At 41.4% G+C, this 12,727-nt stretch overlaps 2 protein-coding genes across 7 annotated transcripts in view; one reads left to right on the forward strand and one right to left on the reverse strand.

Annotated features, from left to right (window-relative positions):
- The window catches only part of RARS2 (arginyl-tRNA synthetase 2, mitochondrial), a 39,025-nt gene extending 29,499 nt beyond the window's left edge, over positions 1 to 9,526 (reverse strand). Inside the window, exons 1-7 of one of the 3 annotated variants that reach the window (XM_065056506.1) lie at positions 9,358 to 9,460; positions 7,994 to 8,067; positions 7,254 to 7,359; positions 5,400 to 5,460; positions 5,229 to 5,312; positions 1,298 to 1,395; positions 106 to 161 (exon numbers count right to left, since the gene is read on the reverse strand). In XM_065056506.1, the coding sequence (XP_064912578.1) occupies positions 106 to 161; positions 1,298 to 1,395; positions 5,229 to 5,312; positions 5,400 to 5,408 (247 nt within the window). In that variant the 5' untranslated portion in view covers positions 5,409 to 5,460; positions 7,254 to 7,359; positions 7,994 to 8,067; positions 9,358 to 9,460. Of the gene's footprint in view, positions 1 to 105; positions 162 to 1,297; positions 1,396 to 5,228; positions 5,313 to 5,399; positions 5,461 to 7,253; positions 7,360 to 7,993; positions 8,068 to 8,928; positions 9,256 to 9,357 lie in introns of those variants that run through there. The other 2 variants (XM_005499847.4, XM_021284005.2) reach the window with 2 other exon arrangements.
- Positions 9,527 to 9,595: 69 nt separating this feature from the next.
- Positions 9,596 to 12,727, forward strand: part of ORC3 (origin recognition complex subunit 3) — a 37,603-nt gene continuing 34,471 nt past the window's right edge. For all 4 annotated transcript variants that reach the window (XR_010471234.1, XR_010471235.1, XM_065056498.1 and 1 more), the window contains exon 1: positions 9,596 to 9,787. Coding sequence is in view for 2 of the 4 variants with exons in the window: in XM_065056498.1 (XP_064912570.1) it covers positions 9,764 to 9,787 (24 nt within the window). In the remaining 2 variants the exon portion in view is untranslated. The remainder of the gene's footprint in view (positions 9,788 to 12,727) is intronic.

A 12,727-nucleotide genomic window follows, 5' to 3' on the forward strand; every position in this document is an offset into this window, starting at 1 on the left:
CCTGACACAGCCACTCCGCTAGAAGAGCAAAAGGTTAGCAGTGTTCTCCAGTCAAGTGAAACAGGAAGACAAGCACATTTAAGAGGCAGTTAAATCCATTCTTACCTACGATCGTGGAACGCAAATGTCCTACGTGAAACTTTTTGGCAATATTAGGGGAGCTGTAACAAATTTTCACAAATAATGTTTGTTCAATGTACAAGACTGCCAGATCATCAACTCAAAAGAATTCAACTCATGCATATAGCAGAAGAACTGAAATAAACCCACAATTTTCCATTTTCCCTTAAAATTCCCTGATTAGCTTCTGTTCTAGACAGTAAGCTTTCCTATCCTGCCAGCTTTTCCTCCAACATCAGTTAACAGCCAGTGTTACAGGGAAAAAGCAAACAAACAAAAAACCAAACAAAACCACAACCAACCAACCAAGAAATCCAGAAACACCACGCATCAAAGAACCTCCCAAAACCCAACTATACTAGTGACAAAGGACTTATAATACCTTCTCACTTTTTACATGTTTTGGACATATGGATCATTCTACTCATACCTTTATTAGAGATGAATCTCATACTAGAACAGAGTACCTTGTGTACTAGAACCAGTAACTAAAAAATCACATCTTCTACCAACAGTGCCCCCCTCAAAAAGGCCCTGTACCCACAACTGTTTACCCCAATAATAAAATGGAAGTTCACATATGGAAATTCACCCTCCAAATCAAAGTCAGCTTCTTATTTACTGTGACTACGGAAGCCTACAGATGCAGTGTAAGTGAAGAAAAAATATTTATACATAAAGAGATCTGAGTTAGCCACTTTCCATTTCATGAGCAGGTGACTGTAAACAAAATTACACTGGACAGAAATCTTAAGGCCAGCAATTGTGGAGATTTAGTGAGACAAACGCCCAGATGCTTTAGCAAGTTAGGAAGGAAAGTATTAATGTGAAAAAAAATGAAAATTCATATTATGTTTCTTGATAGCAAAATAAAATAAGCCTATTTAAAAACTGAATGCTATTATGCACTAAATGAGAATATTCTTATTGGAGGGCAGTGTGAGGTGTCAACTCTTTTAAATACCAAAAATATAATCCAGGAAAAAGCCTCAATTCCCTACACGTAACTTATATTCTACTTGGCAAAGTTGTCAGAGTATCAAACACCGCCGGATATAATACTGTAAATATTGTTTAACTTTGCAGGCATCATACATTACAGCAATGAATATCAATCAGCCAAGTATCAACCAGTAGACAAGGAAATTTTCTCAAAGGACTCATCACACTCACTTACCTGAAATCAATTACTGCCTTTTGTCTAGGGACTGTAGAGAATAGTTCACTTTTTACTCCATACTCTGAGCCATCTTTCAACACCTGCTGCAACACAGTCTAAACCAGAAGGAATACAGAAGAATGAAAGAAAGAGAAAGAGAGAGAGAGAAAGGAAGAGAGAGGGAGAGAGAAAGGAAGAGAGAGGGAGAGAGAAAGGAAGAGAGAGGGAGAGAGAAAGGAAGAGAGAGGGAGAGAGAAAGGAAGAGAGAGGGAGAGAGAAAGGAAGAGAGAGGGAGAGAGAAAGGAAGAGAGAGGGAGAGAGAAAGGAAGAGAGAGGGAGAGAGAAAGGAAGAGAGAGAAAGGAAGAGAGAGGGAGAGAGAAAGGAAGAGAGAGAAAGGAAGAGAGAGAAAGGAAGAGAGAGGGAGAGAGAAGGGAAGAGAGAGGGAGAGAGAAGGGAAGAGAGAGGGAGAGAGAAGGGAAGAGAGAGGGAGAGAGAAGGGAAGAGAGAGGGAGAGAGAAGGGAAGAGAGAGGGAGAGAGAAGGGAAGAGAGAGGGAGAGAGAAGGCCAGAGAGAGGGAGAGAGAAGGCCAGAGAGAGGGAGAGAGAAAGCCAGAGAGAGGGAGAGAGAAAGCCAGAGAGAGGGAGAGAGAAAGCCAGAGAGAGGGAGAGAGAAAGCCAGAGAGAGGGAGAGAGAAAGCCAGAGAGAGGGAGAGAGAAAGGAAGAAAGAAATGAAAACTGTTTGCCAACCACGTAAGAGTCTGATCCCACAGCCTTTATTCACATCAGCAATTAGATGACTGGTCTGCCAAGCAAATGATCTCATATGCAGATGAAAATGCCATTAATTTGTGAAAGCTGCATCTGATCAACTAAAAAGACAAATTACAGGCAGAGATTTTGGTGAAAATCAAGGCTGATTTTGGCAGAAATTTAAAAGGAAGTGCAAAGTCTAGTTTTTATCATTTTTAGTTGCATAATATGAAAGGGCAAGAGAGTAACCTGGGGGTAATTGGTGGGCAGGAGTAGAAATAAGTCCAAGAATGGGGGTAGAACAGTGACCTCATGTAAAAGGAGAGAGTTCTCAGGTAAACAGGGTTCTAGCCAGGACCCTCACCTCTCCTAATTCAGGTAACACATCTTAAAATAAAAAAGAGTACCTTGTAGAGCTAGATCATAGAATTGGATTAAAAAGTAGGAGAGCTTACGAGCAGTAAACTTGACTAGAGAATTTATTTCCTTGTGCAGCCAAACATTCTCAACAGGATTTAATTTTAAAAGCGCTACATACTATACCTCTGGCCTTCCTCAAAAGTGCCCTTTTCCCATTAATACATCTTATCTATGCACACTTTGAGGTGTTTGGCCATTTCTCTGAAATTCCTATGAGTCCTGTCCTATATCCAAGGTTTTTTGTCAAGGTGTGAATAGAGGGTACACCTCCTGTGTGCAGCACAGCTGGATTGTGCAGGTCCAGACTTTTGGGACACATCTGACATCCCACACACTCCTTGTGACTGAGGACCTACAAGAAATCCCATTAGCTCTGACTGCATGAGCAGTACCATGCATATGCAAGTCACCTGAATAGCACATGAACAAATTTCTTTCATTTCAGGAAATCTCACACAGGAGTACGGGAGTTCTAGTCTTCGTGATTACCACTAAAGCAAATATAAGAGTCAAAACAACTACTATAGAATCCTCTCCGTCAGTTCACTGCAGAGAGCCTGCAACAACAGCTCATTAAATGTTTGGTCATTCATAACTCTAACAGCATATTTAAACATCAACAAGTGGTTTAAGTGACACAGGCAAGAGAGGCTTAGCTATTTTTAATTTTGGTAGTATAAATTTAAATTGCTTTCGTTGTTCATCCAAGAACTTGAGGTAGATTAATATTTCTACCTTTTTCTAGTTACTTTATGTCAGTGTCCACTGTATTGGTTTGTTAACCCTTTTTTGGAATAGCATCTGCCCAATATTCTTTTCCTTCGGAAGAGAGGATGTATATATAATGGGGAAACAGAAAAACAAGAGTCTTTTGCAAGAGTTGAAGACTCCTCAGAACTATTAAGTCATTTAAGTCAATAACAAGAACAGGGAAAAACACATCCATATTCTACTAAAACTGCCATTTTTTTCTAGGCACCAAATGCCAGCCTGCTTTCTGCTCCTTTAGTGCCAAAGAAATCCAGCTATTCAATCATCATGTGTCCAAACACCACTTCTTCCCTTTCCCCACCTGTGAGTCTATAAGGACATGGCGAATGGTCCCCACAAAAGCGTGTCTACTTCAAAACTATGGAGACTGTGTAAAATGCCTGAAAATACTTCCTCAACAGCTTGAACACCATTTGTGGTTAGAGGAATTCTATGCTGACTATATATATTATCAGTAATGCATTCATACAGCGAGGTAAGTCCCTGGACAAACCCTACATACTTCAGTTTGTCATGCAGATGCCAACACACTACAAAACCTAGTACGTGAAGCTGTGTGTATTGGACAAACTTCCTGATGAGAGGTCTTGAACAAGGTGAACTGCAAAGGAAAGTTGACTCCATTCAGTAGAAGGTTTTTCCCACTCCCCTCCAACAATCACCTTAAAATTCTTCTGCAACAGATACTGAATAAATTAAACAAACAAACAAATGGTGCCTGTTAATGTTAATTCTTTTAGTATTATGGCACCTAAGAAGGTAAGCTATACACACACAAAAACTGACAAATTTATCCATAGACCTATTCTTCCTATCAGTCAAAGTCACTGCTAGGTTTTATCTCCTCAGTGACAGAACGTAAAATTATATGTCCTAATTACACATTTTTTCTGGCAAAACTCTACTAGGCCAGACACACAGTTTTGCGTGAATCATTAAACCAACTAGAATCCCTACAGGTAAAGCACTTTCTGTCCATGAATAAAATTTACCACTGACGCTACTCTTTCAGTGAATAGTCCACTGCTATGTTCTTATCAAGATGGATTATAAACAGTTAATGAAAAATTAAAGGTTTTTTTTTTTTTAGGCAATAAATAAAGTAACTGATTGATAGGCATGCCTAAATATTTTCAATTTGCAAGAAGAAAGGATCTTACCATTCAGGAAAAGAAGATTACAAACCTAAGTGACTCAGCAGAAGTCCTGACAGGAAAAGGGCTTCACCAGTATAAGGTAAGACCTGATTTCTTGCCCCTAATACACGTGTGGTTAATTTTCTAAGAATACAATATCATTTCTACATGATTTGCTAACCCTATAGATTAAGGCCATGAACATCAGCACAATGTAGTTTGCTCGACAAGTTAGTTGAACTGGCCTAGCAAAGCTTTCCTTCAGTCCCCAATCTAACAGTACCAGCCATCCACTTATCTTTATGAAGCTATTGCAAATAATTCAAAGAGAGTAAAACTGAGACACAACTCCTGTAGACTGAGCGGGTATCTTCCTTTCATTAAGTTACTAGTTTAACAAATGAAGCTTTCCATTTCAGTCAGGCATAGAAAACTGAGGAATACATCTTCCCAGCCTCCTTTTATTTTGGCAAAGTATGTAGTGAAACACTTTTATTTCAGGTATCTTTTTATAATCCTTCTCTGTTTTAAACAAGAATTTTTACACCCAAGATCAAGACTTTGGAGCTGTATACTGCAGAAACTCAAAGCAGATGCCATGCCTGCCTTTTAAAGAAGAAAGAGGGGAAAAAAAGAGGAGTTATGATTATCAGTGCATGGCCGACACATTGCTTCATCATAAGAATAAATTTTTGTGAGCTTCATTCCAAATTCTAGGTCTACACAACAAATCAGCAACAGGGATCCTCAAGAACTTACAAAAGACAGTTTTATACAGCAAATAACTTTCTAAGACAACAGTAAGTATTCTGTGGTTTTATATATTGAGGAATTTATTTTTACCTTAATGCACCTGAAATATAGTACTCACCTTTGCTAATAATTCCCTGTTTATTGTAAAGTTCACTGTTCCTTGACCAGCACTGATTTCACTCACTACAGCATCACATCTTAGCTGAAAGAATATAACAGAAAATCTATATGAAAACAGCTGAATAGGAAAATTGTAATTCAAACCATTGTAAATATTAATTTAACCCACCATAAACATTAAATGCTATCTATCAGTTTGAAGCAATCACAAATGGATCATTGAATCAATCCTGTTGAAAAAAGGAAGATTTCATTATTTCCAATCCATGCTTAATAGCTCTGAATTTAACTCAGCCTGAAATGTCACACATATGTTTTACTTCAGTCCCTGCATGTGTACAATCTGTGCTTTATTTTGACTGGGAACAGGAGTTGATCTCTTTGTACAGACAAAAGCTGAGACACATTTGACAACTTACACAGTACCTGTCAGCACTCAAAAAAAAAAAAAAATCAAGATCTTAAATAAAACTTGAGACAGAAGTTTTGGACTGCTGTTTCTTGAAGTTTCTGACTTTAATGACAATGTTCTACAATATGCGGTGATACAAAATAAAGACGTTAAAGGCAAACTTATTAAAAATTTCATTTACAATTTCCATAAGGCCACAAAAATAAATGAAAGAGAGAATTTCTAGCTTTCTAACCACTGGGAGCAGCATCTGCTTTTAAAGTGACAGACTACACAGAAGAGGAAAAAAAAAATCACTACTGTGATGTTATAATCATTGGACCAGACTACCCAGGGAGGCTGTCAAATCCTTGGAGGCTTTCAAAACCTGATAAGATTTCCAAAGTCCTGAGCAACCTCATCCAAAAAGCCCCAACAAACTGCACCGAGGAAGAGGAGACTGGAGCAGATAACTTCCTGAGATCCCTTCCAGCCTGAAGTATTTTACGGTCCTAGATCACATACAAGCTAAGCCACCTGATTTAGTTATTGGTGTCTCCGCTTACTGCATGAGGGTTGGACTAGGTGACCTTCAAAGATTATTTACAACCCAAACCATTCTATGATTCTATCATCTCTAAGTAACTTCAGCAGTTTTAGTTGTCCATCTGTGCACCATCAGTTCTTTTTTCACCTGAATCAGAATATTCATCTCTTACAAGAATGTGTCCAAGATATGGATCTCTTCAACATCTCAGCAGTGAAGGATGAAACGGAAAAATCATTTAGCTTCTCAGTAGTATTACAACTGTTTCTATTTGTCCTTTTTAATTCCTGATCATACAGCAACCCAACTGCCTTCTCAAACTTCCACTTTCCGATGCAGATGAACAACCTTGTTTGCACTTTCTTTATGCAACAATGTCTTAGTTTATACTCCTTTTCATTGGCATCAGCAACATATTTTTAGATTGTAAAAGAGTTTCTTTTCAGCTCAAACAATTCCTCAAACCTTAGCATCACCTTTCTGGTTCCACTTCTATTCAACCACATGCATGCCAACTTCTCCAAATTTTTATTTCCTTCCCTTCCTTCAAGGTTTGAGTCACTTCTGTAGACCTTGTTTTGTATGTTGCTTTTTTTTTTATGTTGTAGTTAGTCTTAACACCTCACCTACTGCCATTTCACCTGAAAATAATGCTGTTCTAAGAAACCTTGATTTCAAGCAATTAAGGATAAGAAAATCTGGCCTGTCTGACCCACAAGCTAAATTTCTCCATTGCCATCCTGGTGCTGGATTTCGCTGTCTTTGATTTTTCAAGCCACTGCATAGTCAATTTTTTGCTCGAGTTTTGGTCAACAGTACAGTCCATGGCATACCGTTTAGACACCCTCCTAACTTCACAAATATTATTTACTTTCAAACTGTTTGAAAACAATAATTTCACAAGAACCTTAACTAAAACTGCTTCTCCAATTCCATGTGAAGACCCTGTGTACAATTACACTAGTTGCAGTTGTTAAATTACTCTCAATCAAACAGATGCATGGAGAAAGAATACAATTTCCTGTTGTACCTCTAATCTGTAAGCTCATTATTTCATCAAATATATGATTAATGCATTAGCATACCCTTTCAGCTAGCTTCTGAGCTTGAAGCTGAAGATCTTGTGCTAAGCAATTACTAGAACCGTCTTCTGTTACAGAAGCAATGGAAAGCTGGAAATCAGCAACATGCCTGAAAAAAAAAAAAAAGAAAATATGAAAATTGGAAAAAAAACCTGTTGAAACGATGGGGAAATCTGTCAGATCTGAACTGACTCTGCATATGACAAGTCTAATTGGCAAACATAAACCTGTCACAGATATCTGAAAATTCACTATGTTAAAAAAGCTGCAATAGGAGGCCAAATACTGACTTTGCTCTAACTAATACAAACAGAAAATAGATATGGTGAGAACACTATTTCAGAATGAACAAAATTTATGCTCATGAATAAAAGCAATTTACTTGATAACTTCAATGTTATCAATACACCTTTGAATCAGAACACCGCCAAAAAATCGGCAATAACTTCACATTTGTTCTAAGCAGTTTCACATTCAGATCATTCATGCTGAAATATTTGCCATTCAACCACTGCCTATAATTTGTACAAATATTTAAGCAATTACATTTGTTTTGAGCTTGCTTAAAAAAACCCCAGCAATTTAATTAGATGTAGGTCTCTTATAATTGGTGTATTAGCTTAGGTTTCTTTTTTTTTCTATATTTCTTTTTCCCTAAAGTCCTGTTCAGCTCTTGCAACAATAAACACAACAGAAAATAATAAAAGATGACATAACATTGTAAGATAAAATGGAAACATTACCGTTTCTTGGAGACAGGCACTGCAGATATAGACTTTATTAAATTTTCTGGTGGCAGATCCAAAACCTTTGAAAGCTAAAGACGAAATAAAGAACAAAGTGGCATAAGCAAAGGAGATACAGGAAAAATACTGCTCCCTGTTTAAACTCTTATGGGGGATGCATCATTTATATCTGAAAGCAACTTTCAACCCAGGTAAAAAAGCAAATACTTATTAACTGTCGTAAGCAATTAAAAAAAAAAAAAAAAGGGCAAGCAATATAAACCAAATAAATGTTAAAGGTGCCTTAGAAAAACCAAGATAAGCCACAATGTATTGCGGCGATGAGAGACGAGTCACACTGGGACGCAAAGATGCACACACAGGCAGAAACCTCATTCAGGAAGGAGCACAGAGCCGGGCAGAGCAGGGAGCTGAGCCAGCCTGAGACCCTCTTTATTAGCCACTGTCAATTTATAGGACTTACAGATACGGGCCTGAACTAAGAGGTTAAACAAGATGTTTTATCAATAATTGTTATTAAAAACACACCACACACCTTACATCTGTTTCAGTTATGTTCCCACTCATTCACAGATCAGGCCCCAAAACATTCACACATCACATGTACTTGGGGGCAGTCATCTGGCCCGAGATACCATTCTCACGAGTCTGGGCTATCACTCTTTGCGATTATGAGAAACATACTTCAGCATAACCTGTCCAAGGTCCTTTATATTTTGACTAGTTGCTGTCATCTAATTACGTTAGTACTATTTCTTCTTTGACCATCCAGATGGTCATGTTAGTATTGACCTTCCTTTATCATCCAGGTGGCTGGAACCAAACATTTTGCTTTCCACAATGTATAGCTGGTTTTTTGTTTCCCATGAAGGGTCCCATCAAACCCTCGGATACCTTTATGGACTTATGTAGTCGCTACACCCCGCACCTACCAAGCAGGGGACCAGGAGGCCCATACCACGCCAAGGCCGCACCACTAAGCTACCAATGGCTGGATCCTGGCCAAGATGAAGTGTCTCCTAATTAACTGCTCACGGGCTTAAGCCCATGGGGAGGAGAAATCGAGTCAAGGCTCTGGGCACAGCTGTACCGCCCGCGGCGGGGCGGGCGCTGTGAGGGGCTGTAAGGGGACCCAGGTCCTCTCAGTGCTCCCGCCAACGGCCGGGCGGAGCTGACCCCTCACGTGCTGACCGCGCGCTGGGAGGGGGCGGGGCAGAGAAGCCCGCGCCGAGCCTCTCGGCAACAGGTCGGACCCACTGCGAGACGCTCGGAGAAGGGGGAGTTGGGGTGACGACGCAAATTGGAGGTCTCGGTTGCGGCGCACCCCTGCTGCGGCTTGTCCGCAGGAGGGAGCGGAGTACCTGGGAAGCGATGCTCCTCCGAAAGGAACAGGCTGCCATGGCTGCGCCGCCAGGCGGAAGGTCGCAGGCGCCCCTTCCCCCCACCTCTCCTTTTCGCCCGCCCAGGGGCGGGCTGAGTCGTACCATGTTCACGAACAGGGTGGGAGGGGGAGTAAGAGCTCATTGGTCCCCCTTCAGCCGGAGGAGGTGCGCAGAGGCAGAGGGCTGTCCCACTGCGCAGGGGAGGGGGGGAGAGCGGCGGAAGAGGCGCGTGAGGCGGGAACGGTTCACGGGCGCGCCGGGAGCCGGGGCGTGTTCCTGAGAGTGCGCGTGCGCCGCCGCTGCCTGGCGCAGCGTCCTCCCCTTGCGGCTCCGTTGTCAGCGGGTTGACCGTTACCCTTCGGGCCTGGGCCGCCAAAGGGGCGACATGAGCACGTGCTCCGTCTCCAAGGTGAGGGGGGGCGGGGGCTGCTCTCCAACCTCCTCTCCGGTCGCCAGGGCCGCCGGGTTTGTTTTCCGCCCTGCTGAAGCGGCTTGGGGCTTCGTCCCGCGGCGGATGCCGGGCGTGCGGGGCCGGCGTGCCTAAAGCGCTGGCTGCTCCCCGGCCTCAGCGGGATGGGGCCTTCGTGCGACCTCAGCGGTCCCTGCCGGGCCGCCTCGGGAGAACCGCGCGGTTGTGCGGCGCCGAGGGAGCTGTTGCGGAACCGCCCAGTCTCCCTGTCGTGCCCTGCGTCTGCTCCCCGTCCTGTTTCATGCTCTGCCGTTTCCCTCACCCCTGTGCCCGGGCTGTCTGTGCCCTTTCCTTGCTCTGTCAAGTCTCTTCAGCCGTGGCCTGACAATAGCCAGCGGTCTTGCCTTTCTCCTCTGGCCTGCTGGGTCAAGAGAAGTTCTCCTGCTCCTCTACTCCACCCTGGTGAGACTGCATCTGAATATTGTGTCCAGCTCTGGGCCCCTCAGTTCAAGAAGGACAGGGAACTGCTGGGGAGAGTCCAGCACAGGGCAGCGAAGACGATTAAGGGAGTGGAGCATCTCCCTTACGATGAAAGGCTGAGGGAGCTGGGTCTCTTTAGCTTGGAGGAGACTGAGGGGTGACCTCATTGATGTTTATAAATAGGTGAAGGGTGAGTGTCATGAGGATGGAGCCAGGCTCTTCTTGATGACAACCAATGATAAGACAAGGGGCAGTGGGTGCAAACTGGAACACAGGAGATACCACTTAAATATGAGAAGAAACTTCTTCTTAGTGAGGGTGCCAGAGCACTGGAACAGGCTGCCCAGGGGGGTTGTGGAGTCTCCTTCTCTGGAGACATTGAAAACCTGCCTGGACACCTTCCTGTGTAACCTCATCTAGATGTTCCTGCTCTGGCAGGGGGATTGGACTAGATGATCTTTTGAGGTGCCTTCCAGTCCCTAGCATTCTGTGATTCTGTGACATGAAAAGCACTCATACTTGAAGTAAACCTCACCTGGAACTGAGCAGTGGTTTTGTGGCTGCAGGTTTTGTCACTCCCAGCTAAAGGCCGTTGGCATCGCTTGCTGCCACTTTGAAACATTCATTCTGTCTTCCCCCAAAACTAATTTAATGGAGAAAGGAAAGTGCTGTCACTGATACATAATGTTAAATATCTATTATCACCTTGGTATTTCTGAGCTGAAAGCTTTTACCTGGCCTGTAGTCAGGATTGACAGTAGGATCAGGATGTTAATCAGTCTTAATATGTAGCAGACTTAAAATGTTGTATTGGAATATTTAACATCTTTCTTGTTTTCCTTGCTCATATAGTGAACAATAGCAGTGGTTCACAGCAGGAAGGGATGCATTTTATCATCATAAGACTGCTGTCCCTTATATTGTTTTTCACTGAATTGCAAAGTGCAGCTGGATCCTTTGCTGTGGAAGTTTCTGTGCAGGTTATTACTTTCAGCAGTAAATGGAATTACTTCCAAACAAAGTTAAAACTTAATCCAAAACAAGTAGATGTCCCTTTCAAAATGGCAGTTGTCATTAAGTAGTTAGGTAGTGAAATGTCATCCCCCCTCTTTCCTCCTGTCTCTTATGTGTAATACTTTTTGTCATTTTATATTCTGGTCCCTAATACATTCAGTGGTGTAGGGAAATCCAATATTTATGAAGTATTAAATAATTAAATAATATTTGTGTTTTTTCTTAGATTAAGCATATGTTGTTTCTTCTTATATACATATATATATATATATATATATGATAGTTATTTTGGCTGATTCCAGTTGCGGTCTCATGCATTATTTTTCTGACACGTGTACTGCAGCATAAATAAGGCTGTAGTGTAACTTTTTCTAGTGGAATTGTTCCAGAGTGTTTAGGATCTGTACAATAACTACAACATTTGTCCAGCCAGTTTTAAATGGTTGTTAATATACATGTAAAATGGGAAATACCTGAAGGCATCTCCAGTTCATAAGGCTGTTTTTCAGAGGAGGCCAATATTGTTATTTGTGTTTTACTGCAATTTCTTATTTGTATAAGAAAGGAAATAATATGTCCAAAGTTACCTAACAAACAGACTAGTGCCTGTGATCAAAATTGAAGATACCTCTGGAGTTTCATTTTCACTAGATCGTTTTTATGCTAGCGGCTGACCTATCCTAGGTTGAGTTCAGTAATCTTTGCCTGTGTAAGCATCTCCGTTGAGAAACACACAGAATTGAATCACTCTGTTTATCTATTTGAACACTTGTGCTTTTCCTTCTCCCTTGCTGTAGCACAAGAACCTCACAGTGGAAGTTGGGGAATACATATGATCTCTGATATATAGGAAATTATTATAACTCTTCAAAAGAGATGAGTTTTTGTTTGAGAGGATGGGGGAAGAAATGTCAGATTTTCTAGAGGAAAATGAAAGTCTTCTAGAACTTAGGGCCTAATACATGTGTTTTATTTCCTTTTCCTTTGTGATGAAGCTCATTTAACTGGGACATCACTTTTATCTGGAGGACTTGCTTGGAGCCATGGTTCTTATTTATCTGAGCCTTTTCCAAGCCATTTGTCATTCTGCTTCTAACAATCTTTGCTTTTTCAAGTTGGGATGCATTTGTCCTCTGTAGCTAGGGCATGTATTGCCTTTTGTAAGTGACTTAATACTCCTTGCATTAGTTTGGATCGCCTTTTCTATGCATTGAAGCCTCTTGATTTTTGTTTTGTTTTTAACTGAAACTATACAAAGAAAACTATTGATCTGTCCCCAGGGAATAACTTTCTATTAATTCTAAACCCATTATGAGAGAAAGAATCTGCTGCTGTTGTAGTTGGCGGTTGAATTAAAGAACGTAATGGAAAGATGAAGACGTTGCTCCCAAATACACTGGGATACTGCTTCCACTAGTTTTCCAGCTTGAAACACGAATATAAAGG

Source organism: Columba livia, chromosome 3 (genome assembly GCF_036013475.1).
Source record: "Columba livia isolate bColLiv1 breed racing homer chromosome 3, bColLiv1.pat.W.v2, whole genome shotgun sequence".
Lineage (NCBI taxonomy): Eukaryota > Metazoa > Chordata > Aves > Columbiformes > Columbidae > Columba > Columba livia.